A 13,020-nucleotide genomic window follows, 5' to 3' on the forward strand; every position below is an offset into this window, starting at 1 on the left:
AGCAAAAACATTAATTCCTAGGAAATGAAACATATATACAGTTTTATTTGTATTGATTAATAAATATTTCTTACAAGAAACAAGTTTTTAATGTGGGACTAGAAGATCAGTTAGCATGACATGTCTATAAAGGGTTTGCATTCTTGTTAGGAAAATCAGCTTACTGACAAAAAGTGTCAAGGAAGAATTTCTCTTGAAGGTATTTGGACACCAAATAGAAACATGAACTTAATGGATGATCTATAAAGTGGAATCAAGGAATGCTTCTCATACTATAGGGGATATAACCCTTCCCATTCAACCTTCTGATTTTTAGTCATACTTGAACTGAAAGTAGTGTGTGTTAATCATGGTCACTGTGTAGAGCATTGGATTGGTAACAGAAGTGACCAACATTGTAAACCCTTGTGTAACTTAAGAGTAGAAATTCCGACCTAACTAAAACAAATTCTTGTTGTATGTTACAGTTAGTTGTTTCCTTCTGTTTTAGAGAATTTAATGTGTGAAAATGTGTGTGTGATGAATGGGAAAATGTAAAGTGACTGGCACCATGTTTAGAAGCTCTGCTTTATAGCTCTGTGTTTTTCTTGTTTTTTACCTATAGCCTCCGCACCACCCAGCAGAGTAAATAAACGTAGAGTTTCTCCAAGTGTTGTTTCCACCTGGGAAAAGAGAGGCATCATCATGTCTAACATTACTATTGACCCAGATGTGAAACCGGGCGAGTATGTCATCAAAAGCCTCTTTGCTGAATTTGCTGTTCAAGCTGAAAAGAAAATTGAACTTGTAATGGCTGAACCTTTGGTGAGTCCTTTTTTTTATAGTATCTCTCAAAACGGTCTTGTTTTGTTCTGAAATAGGCTGATTTATCATATGTATAGTTACTGAAGAAAGCACTCCCAGATATTGTTGACTTTTCAAAGAGATTACTTCAGGAATAAATAAGCTTCTGCAAACAGGGTTGCTATCTGATTTGTTTTATTGACTTGTGTCAAAACTGTTACCTAGTAGTTACTGGAAACAAGACCTCTTAGTGTATCCCTAAGGTCTGTGAAGTTACAAAGGGAAACAGGAACAACAAAAAAATATTCCTTCATTAATACTGTGAAGTGTGTTTCCTGTCAGTGTTTCTTTTAAATAATACTTTCAAGGAAATATGCATTTGGTTTGTTTTCCAAAGTAATGATACTAACACCTGGAATAATGTAGTAGTCTGCATATATTGGAGATTAAGCAACAAAGCAAAATTCCATTGGTGATCGAGACCTTGTGGTCCTGAAATAAATGATTTTCTTTTAGTTTGGAAATTTCTGAAATAAAAACACCCAAAAACCCAAAGCCACAACAAACAAAAGCAATTTTTTTTTTTTTAAACCTGGAAATTCACTGGGCAGGTGAGATGCTGTGGCTAGCAGAAGGCCAGCTCACAGAAAGCTTCTGTTGACAGCTGCTGCTTGCTGAAGTGTTCATGTGCAGAAAGTGCATATGTGAGCATTTGACCCCCAGTTTTGAAACTTCAGGAAAAAGTTTTCTTAGGAAGCAGTCCAAAAGAACACAAAAGCAGGACTAAAAGTGTTTTGTGGATTATGGAATCATCTTCGACTACAACTGAGGCTGAGGAAAGTGAAACTTTTATTTATACCTATTCTTTATATATATATGTCTGTGTGCACCAGGCAAGTTCACAACTTTAATATAATTTGTCTATTTGTTTTTAAGATATCCAGAAAAGTAAGGTATTCAGGAGGGGTTTATAAGAAAACAAAAAAACTTCATAGCAAAAGGGGCACACAAGCAATGAAGGGTACCTGGCTAAAAATGAGAGGAGAGCTGTAGTGGCAGTGATGCTGTGGGTGGAAAGGCTGGTAGGTCCACTGTCCATCTATGTGCCAAATGCTGCTCCTCCAGCCCCATTTCCATCCATTGGCTAAACAGACTGGGAGGGCAGTGCTTGGCCAGAGGGACAGACTGCTTGGAACTGAGGTGGGCTGAATAGGGATTTTCCTGCAGACATGGCTAGTTTGGAGCCAAATCTAACCAGAATAATGGGAGTAAGGCAAATATAATAGCCCTGGAGTTCATTTGTGCTGCAAAACTTTTCCCTAGACCAGATAAAATAAGTCCTCTGTCATCAATCCCAGGTTGTATCTCATTGCCATGCTGTTGACTGTTAATTAAACAAATGTTTTTAAGTCTGTTAATCATAAAAAATTGAAACATCTCGCCAGATTAAAAATTAGAACCCCCATGAAACTAATTAAATAATTTGCTTTTCACAGAAGAGTGATTCCCAGCTCTTTTGCCCTTCTGAGATTTTATGATGATTGCATGAGGTCTACCTTAGTCAAGATTTTTTTACTGATAAGAATTTGAAGTCAGTATTTTGTGTGTTTACAGTCTGTATATTTTTTTTTAGGATGAAGTAAGAAATTACAAATACTACTAAAGTAGTCCTCTATAAAGGTTTTAAACAGTTTTGTCTGTGTTCATTTACTAAGCTGAATTCATTTAAACAAAATGTGTTTTAATGGAATCAAATGTAATTTATATGTATAGTCAGCTTTCCTTATTTTCTATTGGTGAGTGAGAAGGATTGTATAGAAAACCAGCAAATTAAGAGAGGTGCCAAAAGCTGTGGAAAAGTGAAACAACCTGAGCCTGTACAACATAAAGAGGTAGAAGGGAATCCTTAGGTGTCCTACTGAAAGGAAATACTGAAATATTGAAGCAGCTTTATTTCTGTATGTAGAGTTAAATACTGAACATTCAGTTCTAGTGTATGAAATTTAAAAAGAAACATTAAAAGGCTGGAAGAGCACCAGGAAAGCACTGATTGTGATTGGATAAAAGGTTTTAATGGAAGAGTGGAAAGCCCTTTATTATTTTAGTGTAATTTGATTTTGTGGAATGACTTGGCTGCAAACAAAAGTGTGAAGAATATATATAGAATTACATAAATCTTTAATGAAGCTAGGCTGTTGGGTGAAGCTGTTTGAGAGAATTTAAAGCCAGTCCAATCAAAATTAGGAGCTAGACAGTTTTTAAAACTTGAACATGACAGTAGGGGAACAAAAATTAATTAAAATATAAATTAAAAAAAGTCACTGCAGATCAAGACAGCATCTGTGAGTGAGGGGTAATATCATTTTTGCTAGATGTATGGATTTTGCTAGATGTATGGATTACATTTAAAAGTAACTGACTGATGATTTCAAAATTACTAAATGGTTTCTCTGGCTGTGATTTTCACCTAATTTCTTCTTACTAATTTAATTAACTCTGCTTGCAAAATTGTAATACCTCAGCATTTTCAAAGTTAGAGATAGAGCTTATCAGCAAATGCTTAAAATAAATGAATAAATGAAAGCAGCAAGTGTAATGACAGGAAGGAAGATCATCCTTTTAGTGAATAAATGAAATAAAACCATTTCTTTTTTTAACCAGCAATGCTAAGTCTTTTGCAGCAGTATATAGTTTTAAAGGAAAAAAGAGCCCAAGAGTAGTCTTGCAGCTTAAAAAATACTCCTTCTCAGTTGAGAGGGATGACACTGAGGAATGACACCAGCATTCCCCAAATGTGACATAAACCATACCAGATAAAAAGATTAGCAATAAACTCAATTATTTTGCATTTTGTCAGCTGCATGTAAATATGAATTGTTAGAATTTAAACAGAGTGTTTAACATGGTGCCACCTACTGAATGGTAGTTATCTCACGTTGATGTCACAACTAGCAAGAGTATTTAAGGCAGTTACCAACATAATTTTATTCTGTTATGGAAATACTATACATGGCTCAGACTAGCACTGTACACTTTTGCAAGTCTTGCTTTGGTGCTTTCAAAAGTTTATCTGAAGTAAAATTTAGCACAGTATTCTGCTTGCCCCTGGGGCAAGGGTGCACTGCGCAGCCCTTGGGCTGCAGGAGGCAAGGCAGCATCCCTTGTCTGGTTTCTTCCCTGCAGCTTGGAGCACAGCCAGAAACACTCGAGTTTGCTGTGCACACCTGAGCCACCCTGCTGAGGTGTGCTAGCCACCAGAGAACAGTGCCAGGGAATGCTGGAGAGGGGCCAATGGGTGGTACCTTTTTCCATGGGTGCAGTTGTTTGCACAGCACATGCACATCCTGATCCCTGCTGCCTGCTGTATGTTGACATTTCTCCTTTACACAATGGATGCAAACTGCTCTTTGCTTAATGCAATAGTGTTTTGTTTTTTTTCATTTCACTTGTAAAAGATAAATGTAGACCTATTATTTTAATCTCTCTCTGAACTTCAGGAAGCCACAAAAATAAATCTTAAGTTATTAATTCAGTTAGAGTTTCCAGACCTTTACTTTATGCTGTTGAATAGATATTTTTATATCATGTGAGATGACTGGAGCCATGACAAAGTAGAGGTAGAGAAGACATTAAAAAAAATAGATTTTAAAGCCAAATAATTCAAAGGACTTGATAAACCTGTGGTTGGGTTCAAGAGTATTATTTGATTATGTCAGGTTTGTTTGGTCAGTGTTACATTAACTCTACAGTACATTTACCTTTTAACAGTTAAGATCCTTAGTGCTGAGGAAACATAATAGAGTTGGTTATGAACTTGTAAGGTCTTCATTCTTTCTGACCTTAAAATCTTAAACATTTGATATACAGAAGTATCTAAATTAGTGTGGATTATGGGAGGGAAGCTAAACTTTCAGAACTAGTTTGCTCTCTGTTGACATGGATTTCAAATTCTTTGTGTAAAGACTTACAGATTATTTCATTTCTCTTTGATTTGTCATTCTTTTCTTTAGCGATTTTCAGGTTTAGACACACACAATGGGTATAGTGAACCCGCGGTTTCTTCACCTGTATAATAGTTTTGTAGTATTATGGTAGAAATGTGGTTTGTTGGGATGTTGTATCCTAAGGAGACTTAGGGAACCTTACTTTTCCCATCTTCTTACAGGAAAGTCACTTTTCCATCTTATAAGGAAATAGTTTTCTAGTTTTTGTCATTTAACTTAATTAGCGATGACACAATGTTTGTATAGAGTGAAACATTTCTTGTATTTCTGCTTTATAGATAAGCTAGCAATTATTGTGCAGTTTATCTGAAAGCATAATACAGATAACACGCATTCATCTATTGCAGGCATTGCTGTGTGAAAAAAAAAAAAGGAGGGAAGCCTGCTAGCTAAAAGAAAACTTGGCTTTGCAAGTGGTCTCTGGAGTTTTTAGTATATCTTCAAAATACCAATTCTCATAACAGTGTTTTGAACAGATTTAACATGTAAAATCACATGAATTTAAAAGAATCAAGAAAGTGAAACCTTTTCCCCCTTGCTTTTGAGTAGACAGTGAACATATATTGACTATTACATCAGTTGATCAAAAACTAAAGCTTTTTCAGAATACTCAATGCATTTTCCTAGAAACCCCCTTCTTAAAATGTTTTTTAATTTAGGCATACTGGAAGTGAACATAATGGTAGTATTTTCATAGATAATTAAGTGGATTTCTTTGGATTATGGAAAGTGAAAGCAACTTGGGAATTGGCATCTGTATTATTTTGAATTATACTTTCAGAGTAGGCGAATGCTTTCTGCCTGGGCAGTGTTGAATTCAAATTTTCAGAGGCTGTAATAGTTGCCAGATATTGCATTCTTTTTAACACCAAATACAGCTGCCCTTACAGGAAAAATGCTGGAAACTGTGCTGTATTTTCAAGATGACAATTAGGACAAGAAAAACCAAGTTGCCAGTTCAAACCTTGGATTTGGGACATGCAATATGAATTTTCATCTGCTGAACATATAGGCTGTCTCTTGCAGCCTTCCAAGTGTTAATCATCGAGCAATGTTGACTTTCTCAGTTTTTGTCAACAGCCTGACAGCATGGGTGTTGTCTCATACTAAACTACAGAGCAGTTACTTTGTGCTGAGTTACAACCTGTTGAGAGCAGAACTGGCTATCAGTATTGCTCACACCTCCTTTTGCATGCCAAACCAGGCAAGTTAACTACTTGACTTGCCTTGCTCCATAAAACTTCCTTGTTTGCTTACTGCAAGGTACTTTTTTTTTACTTACCTTATGAAAGATAACATTTTGTACTCATTTATATTATCAAGTGAAGGATAGTTTAAAATTTTTTAAAACAACAGGGAATGCTCAGCAGATCTTTATATATGTTACTGCTTTGCAGTGTGCCCTTAAAGCTGTTACTGTGCCGCTTGGGTTGCTGTAAATCATTGACCCTCAGAGCCAGTCCGCAGGACTCAGTGTTCTTTCGTCTTTTTCTTTTTTCTTCCCTTTTTTCTTTTTTTTTTTCTTTCTTTTCCTCTACCTTTTTTTTTTCTTTTTTTTTTTTTTCTTTTTTTTTTCTTTTTTTTTCTTTTTTTTTTTTTTTAATTTCCAGGATATCCGAGCAAGGTATAAAAGGTATTTCTTGTAAGTGTATAATTTCATACTCTACACAGTGACTAGTAAGAATTACTGTTTACTATTAGAGTTTGTAAATGTTTTGTTTCTGTAATGCTTTAATCCTCACTAAATTATTTTGTCAGGAATATAATTTAATTTTGCTTTTAACAGAGCAGTATGTCATATGCTACTGGTAGCAATAAATATTGTAGTAAGTAAAATTCTAATAATATTTTTTTTGTCCCTTACAGCTATTTCAAGTTAAAGCAAGTGATTATTCACATTCTCCTTTTACTGGAGTAGGTCTTCTAGCTGTGTTTTACTGCAGTTCAGGGGAAGAGCAGATTGGAAATGCATTGAACACTTGTCTCTGCCTTTATGAAGACATTTTAAAAATCATTATTGTAACCTAGAATAATTGCTATATATGAACATGAATACACTTGTTAATTGAGGTGGGAATGGCTTTCCCTCCAAGTTACACTTGACGCCCACCACCAGCTGGTCCCTGTTTGGCCTCTGACATCTTCTGTTTGTCAGTCTTTAATGTTCCGAATGTTTAGCTGCTTAATTAATTTTTGGGAGTATACTTCACATCTGCAGAAATATTTCTATCTAAAAAACAGTGCAAATATTTATATTAAAAGTTATTTATTTGTTCTGTAATGTAACTGGAAAGAAGGAATCTATCTTTGATAATAGTCAATGACATTGTGAAATGTATGTTTCTTTTAATTTTTTTGTACAGGAAAAGCTCTTGTCCAGATCTCTTCAAAGAGGTGAAGATCTTCAGTTTGATCAGGTAGGAGACATATAATTGAAGGCAACTTTTACTGGATTAAGGTGGGCTTTACTTTTGCAGAACAGTGGTTCCACTGTTGTAATAACTTTGGACATTCACAAGTGAATCTGTGTCAGAAGATTTAGATTCTGAATGTTAGTTAGACTTTATTTTCCATTGTAGAACGTGATAGTAAGAAACTACTAGAACAGGTAATTATTTGAATGTGGCAGTGAAAACTGGTGGAAGAAAGATGCTGAAATACACTAGAGGACCAAAAGTCTTAGTTTGTTTCTACTATCACTTATTGTTTCAGTGTTTGGGGTTCTGTTTTTATAAACAGTGTTAATTTTATTTCAGTAACACAGCTTTTACTGAGTGCTTTTTGATCCTATGGCAGAAGGTATAGGGTAGATTCAAAGTGTTACTAAAGTGTTACTTTGTCCTTTGCTGAGAATATAGATAACTGCTAGCCAATTCCATTTCACTTCCTCTCAGTGAACTGTGTCTGGAAAGACTCTCTGCTCCATTTATTCCTATTTATTGTCTGTATTTCTAATTCTTCAATAGTGTAGGCATGTTAGTGTCCCATAACCCCTTCCTTGCAGTGGAGAGGCAGCGTTCAGAGGAAGCCCCATGAATTGCCTGTTCCCGTTCTTGAGTGTTCCTGAATAGCATCTACTGTATGAAGCTTAGTGTTCTGTCTACACAGAGGTTCTAAAAACAGGCTGAGTGAAGAGAAATAAAAAAATAAAACATGTAACTTTTAAAATTTTATGATATATAAAGAAATTAGTTTTCCTGAAAATACAGTTTTTTCAAAAAAAATTTTGATTGTGTGTCTATATATATATGTGTTTGAGCTCTTATTTTGTTCTTTTGTTATTTGAAATCTACTTTGAAGTCAAGATCTGAACTTTAATGCAACTGAATAACTGCTTTAGACAGATCTGAATGGCTGGGATTATGAACTTTATTAGGGAATTTTGCACATTGTTTGGCAAAAGGAATTAAGATTGCGTGTCTCTGTTCGTTGCTCACTGAATAAAACCCTTACTGAGAACAATTCTCCAGCAGTGGAGAAGATTACAGATTAAAAAAGTAAATGTAAAAGTGTGGGAATGAGGAGGATCCAGAGGTCACAGCATCCAGCAGAGAAGCTAGAGCTGTTGCTGGGCCAACCTTGTTCACCTAGAGGTCTTTCTGTGGCCAGGAATCTGAGGAGAAAAGGTGGCTTTACCTGTACCAATAATGGGGTCTGAGCTAGTAAGTGTTGTACGTTGTGAATAATGAGAGCGTGCTTGGAACACAAGAGGGCCCTGGGACTAAGACTTGTTCTCTCAGCTCAGTAAGTGATGAGAAGAGGGATGGAGGAGGAAGGCATGTAGTGTTGCCTGTCCCTCTAATGAAAGGTAAAATAGCATTTAATGGGATTATAAGTCATTTTTGTTAGAAACATAACCAAAGAGGGCTGCTAATAAAACAAGTTTGAAAAATCAATAGCTTTTAATTTCCAAACAGCAGAAGTCTTCTGTTTGTCATTTGATATCTTAATTGGAACAATATTACAAATTAATCTAAAACAGGTGAAATTTTGGAAAAGGAGAAGGAAAATTGTATGTTGATACACTCGTTAACTGTTAAAAATTTTAGCATTTTAGTACCAGTGCTTTCTCTTTAGCATTCCTAGCACATCAGGAAGCTACCAGACAGGAATTTTTTTATAGAGCATATATTGCATTTCTTAAAATATTTTTGCTTGTACAGCTTGAAACTGAAATAGCTTGTGTTTTTCTTTTTTTTTTGTTGGTTGTAGGAAATATACTTGGCAATTTCCTACTCTTGTCCTAAGACACCAAAACTTTATGATCACACAGAAGCCTGTGTTGACCTTCTCAGTGACTGAAAGCAGATGTATGTGAGGTTCAGGCTTGTTCATGATTAGGCACAACTTGAGCAACATTTTCAGGATCAGGATTTTGGCCAAAGCTGGAATTTGTGCTCTAGCATCTTACTGTAATTTTGCTTCTCTCTTTTTACCTCTCACTGTGCTGTTGGATATGTTATGTGAAGCAATTAGCAATATGTTACAGCCTTTAAGACTTGAGCAGGATTTGCTGTTTCATTCTGAGGAACTGAAGTATACGTCATGTCTGTTGCAGCCCTGTCCTCCTGGGTATTACAGGAGCACTTTGTCTGGATTGCTGCTTTCAACCTAGGCATAATGTAAGGCTGAAATAAAAGAGTTTTCTTGTATAAGAAATAGATCTTCTATATAAGAAATCTTTTTTTTTTTTTAATATAAGATGATTTTGAATTTAGTATCCAGGCAGTGTAGTAATTATTTAAAATGAAACATAGCTGATGTTCTGCTTAAATGCTATGCAATATTAGCAAAGATGTCATCTTCCTGGTGATTCCAGTGCCTTTTTATTAGAATACAAAGAATGCGAAACTTGGCAGGAAATAAATAATTATTATGTAAAGCTTCTTATTTTTCAAGAGGAAAATGCTTTATTATGCCAGTAGTTTCTGGGTTTAGGATTTTACCAGTGACATTTTTGAATGTATGTGATACATGCTTGTTTCTGTGGAAGCCAATATAAATTGCCTAACTACTTTTATGAACATTTATGAATGGTATTAGTATTGATAAACTGTGTAAACTTGCAGGAAAACCTAAGGAAAATGTTTAGTAAAGCTTAAAATGCAGCTTGCTTCTTTTTCTGCTGCTAATAAACTCATCAGTTCAGAGCACTCTTTAATTCTCGTGACTTGAATTACTGACTAATTAACAAGCTGAAGTAATGTATTCAGAAGATTAAAAGAGGTCCTTCTGTGGTTTGCCTGTGGTTAACTTGTCCCCATCCCTTCCACAAACCTAAAAACCCAAGATGCTTCAAATGAGGACAAAGAAATAACTGCATTAATGTTATATCAGAGCATGTAATGGCATAATATTATATTGTTATCTGGAATAGTGAATAATAGATAAGTTACAGCATGAGCATGGCTTCTATTTAAACCTTATTTGAAAGATCCAAGAGGTAAGTAACACATAGCATCAGTGAGCAACATGGTGACTCCCCCATTCCAGCCTGTGTTTAGGGAATGGGCTTGCTCCCTGCTGCCTCCTGGAAGCAAGTTTATAATGGCATTTTGCTGTCTTCAGTCATTCTTCTCCTTTCCAAGCTGGGGTACTTATGAGTTATCTTAAGTTTTTAGTTAAAGGAAGCCTAGATAATTTAAGTTTAATAACATCTTAAAGTCTTCCTTCTGTAATGGTTTCTATTGCCACCTCTGTTGCACAGGTGAGTTTTCTACTTATACAGATTTTCTGAAAGAAAGCAGAAGATAAGGGAGTTATGCTAAAAGTAAATATCGCTTGAGACCCAGACCAGTCAAATGTATTAAAGGCAATGTAGAGTATCTAAAAGGCTCTTATTTTTTTTTAATATAATAACCAAAGAACTAGTTTTTTTTAAAGTTATAAACTTCTTCAGTTTAGGAGGGTTAGCTGTTGTCATTTGTGATGTAAAGGTGTGTATACTTCAGACATATGTACGGCAACATTCAGGGACATCCTGAGACCTCTGCTTTTTGTTCTCAATGATTTTATACACCTTATATGTCTATAAATTTGTCATTTTGTGATCCCTGTGAGCTTTGGAACACTTTACTTAAATTTAATATAATAACGGACTTAGTGTGTAATATTTGCAGTAATTGTCCTAGGTGAAAATGACTATGAAGTTGCCACTTTGTGAAGTTATGCGATATATGGTTTTTAACATTAAAAAACAATTTGAAAGATTTATTAAACGGTAGGATTTTCATTGCTATATCAGGCTAAAGTATTTTTCTTACTCTTTCAGTTGATAAGCTCTATGAGCTCAGTAGCAGAGCACTGTCTCCCCTCCTTACTACGCACCTTGTTTGACTGGTACAGGCGCCAAAATGGAACAGAAGATGAATCTTATGAGTATAGACCTCGGTCAAGTACAAAATCAAAGGGGTAAGAATTCTCCTTGCAGAAGTCTGTTTGATTTTCGTGTGCTTTCACATAAGAAAATGTGTGCCTTGTACTTCTGTGACAAGTATTTTGTATTTGGATTTGTCCTTACCTAAATTTGTGTAGAAAAAACACAGTCTTCTTTAAGGTAGTGTATTTAACTTGTGTAGATGATACAAGTGAAGTGACTTAATGATTTTGGTGTGCATATACAGAAGGAAGTTGGATATTGGTAATTCTAAGCTAGTTTGTCTTTTTATTTTATTTTTTTTATTATTATTGGCAGGTCCTTTTAGGAGGAGGGGACAAGATGTCAGTACTGTGCCAATCTCCCCAGGTCTTTCCACCTATCCATTTTATATACATCTGCAACAGTGATTACATGAAAAACAATGCAGTCATTGTCTCTGCAATATTTGTGTTCAGTCAGGTGTCTGATACCTGTGTTCTTGATTTCTTATTTTAGGGACGACCAACAACGTGAGAGAGATTATCTACTTGAAAGGAGGGACTTAGCTGTAGATTTCATTTTTTGTTTAGTTTTAATAGAGGTTCTAAAACAGGTAAGATCTTTTGCTTTGGCAAATTAATATTTTGCTTGTAATGTTGGTTTTGATAATCTCCTTTAAATTTTTATTTTAAAAACTAGAACATATCTATGATGAGCATATGCAAGGCTGTAATTATGCTCTCAGTTACATAAAGCCTTTGGCCTCTCCTGCCTTTTCTTTACATGCCTGCGTTATCTCAGTTCATGTGTCTTGGGAAGCTGCTGATGTACTGCAAAAAGCAGAGCTGTAAAAAATAGCATTTAATTTATGTTCAGTACCCTTTGTCAACTTAAATGTTGTTGAAATACAGGTTGAAATTGTTGGATAATGAGGTTAAAATGTCACTTTAGAATTATCCTTATTTGGCTAAGAATGCCAATGCAGATTGTGGAAATGTTATATATTCCACAATTAGCTTGATATATGCCAGCAAAGGATGTGTCCTTGGACACTGGTGGGAGTGATTTCTCCAGGGCATCTCACAGTACTGTTTATTTGCTTTATACATGCATGTATGTATAGGTGCTACATACATGTAAGTGATATGTGCATTTCAGATACCTGTTCATCCAGTGCCAGATCCTTTAGTACATGAAGTTCTAAACTTGGCTTTTAAGCACTTTAAACATAAGGAAGGGTAAGTTTCACTTGTGTACTTTAAAATAATTTGTTTTACCAGCCTGTGCTTCTTTGTTGTGATTGCTCTCCTTTGCCTCACGTGTAACATGTTGGTGATAATACCAGTGTGACTGAACACGAGTCGATGTCTTTAAATTGAAAACACATCTTGAAAGAACACAGCTGTGTTCAACTAGCACTGAGTTTATTTTGCTTAGAATATACAGAGTGATTTGCATCCTCAGATGCAGTAAGAAAAGTCTGAGTTTGGATAAATATAGTAAAATTTCTATCCAGAATACATTTCTTTTAAAATAAGAAATGAAACTACATTACTTTAAATGTCACCCATGCATTTCATGTTTGAATTTAATTGTTTTTATGGTAATAATTTGCCTGCTAGGGACAAATTTTTTTGTTTGTATTTGAGAATTTGCTTGGGGTTTAGAAGAACAAAATTGTATTTAATGAGTTTTTTTCCCTTTATTTGGTTTCTTTTTTTTTTTTTTTCTTTTTTTTTTTTTTTTCCCTTTTTAGGTATTCAGGAACCAACACTGGGAATGTGCATATTATTGCAGACTTATATGCAGAAGTGACAGGGGTTCTTGCTCAATCAAAGTAAGTTCAGTCTCTGAGTCTTCGTGTTTAGGGACAGA

General features: G+C 35.1%; 1 protein-coding gene across 15 annotated transcripts in view; it reads left to right on the forward strand.

Annotated features, from left to right (window-relative positions):
• FRYL (FRY like transcription coactivator) overlaps positions 1-13,020 on the forward strand; it is a 168,517-nt gene that overhangs the window by 72,587 nt on the left and 82,910 nt on the right. For all 15 annotated transcript variants that reach the window (XM_053974833.1, XM_053974837.1, XM_053974834.1 and 12 more), the window contains 6 exons: positions 605-804; positions 7,151-7,204; positions 11,059-11,198; positions 11,662-11,758; positions 12,304-12,383; positions 12,902-12,982. In XM_053974833.1, coding sequence (XP_053830808.1) covers positions 685-804; positions 7,151-7,204; positions 11,059-11,198; positions 11,662-11,758; positions 12,304-12,383; positions 12,902-12,982 — 572 coding nt within the window. In that variant the 5' untranslated portion in view covers positions 605-684. The remainder of the gene's footprint in view (positions 1-604; positions 805-7,150; positions 7,205-11,058; positions 11,199-11,661; positions 11,759-12,303; positions 12,384-12,901; positions 12,983-13,020) is intronic.

Source organism: Vidua macroura, chromosome 4 (assembly GCF_024509145.1).
Source record: "Vidua macroura isolate BioBank_ID:100142 chromosome 4, ASM2450914v1, whole genome shotgun sequence".
Taxonomy (NCBI): Eukaryota; Metazoa; Chordata; class Aves; order Passeriformes; family Viduidae; genus Vidua; species Vidua macroura.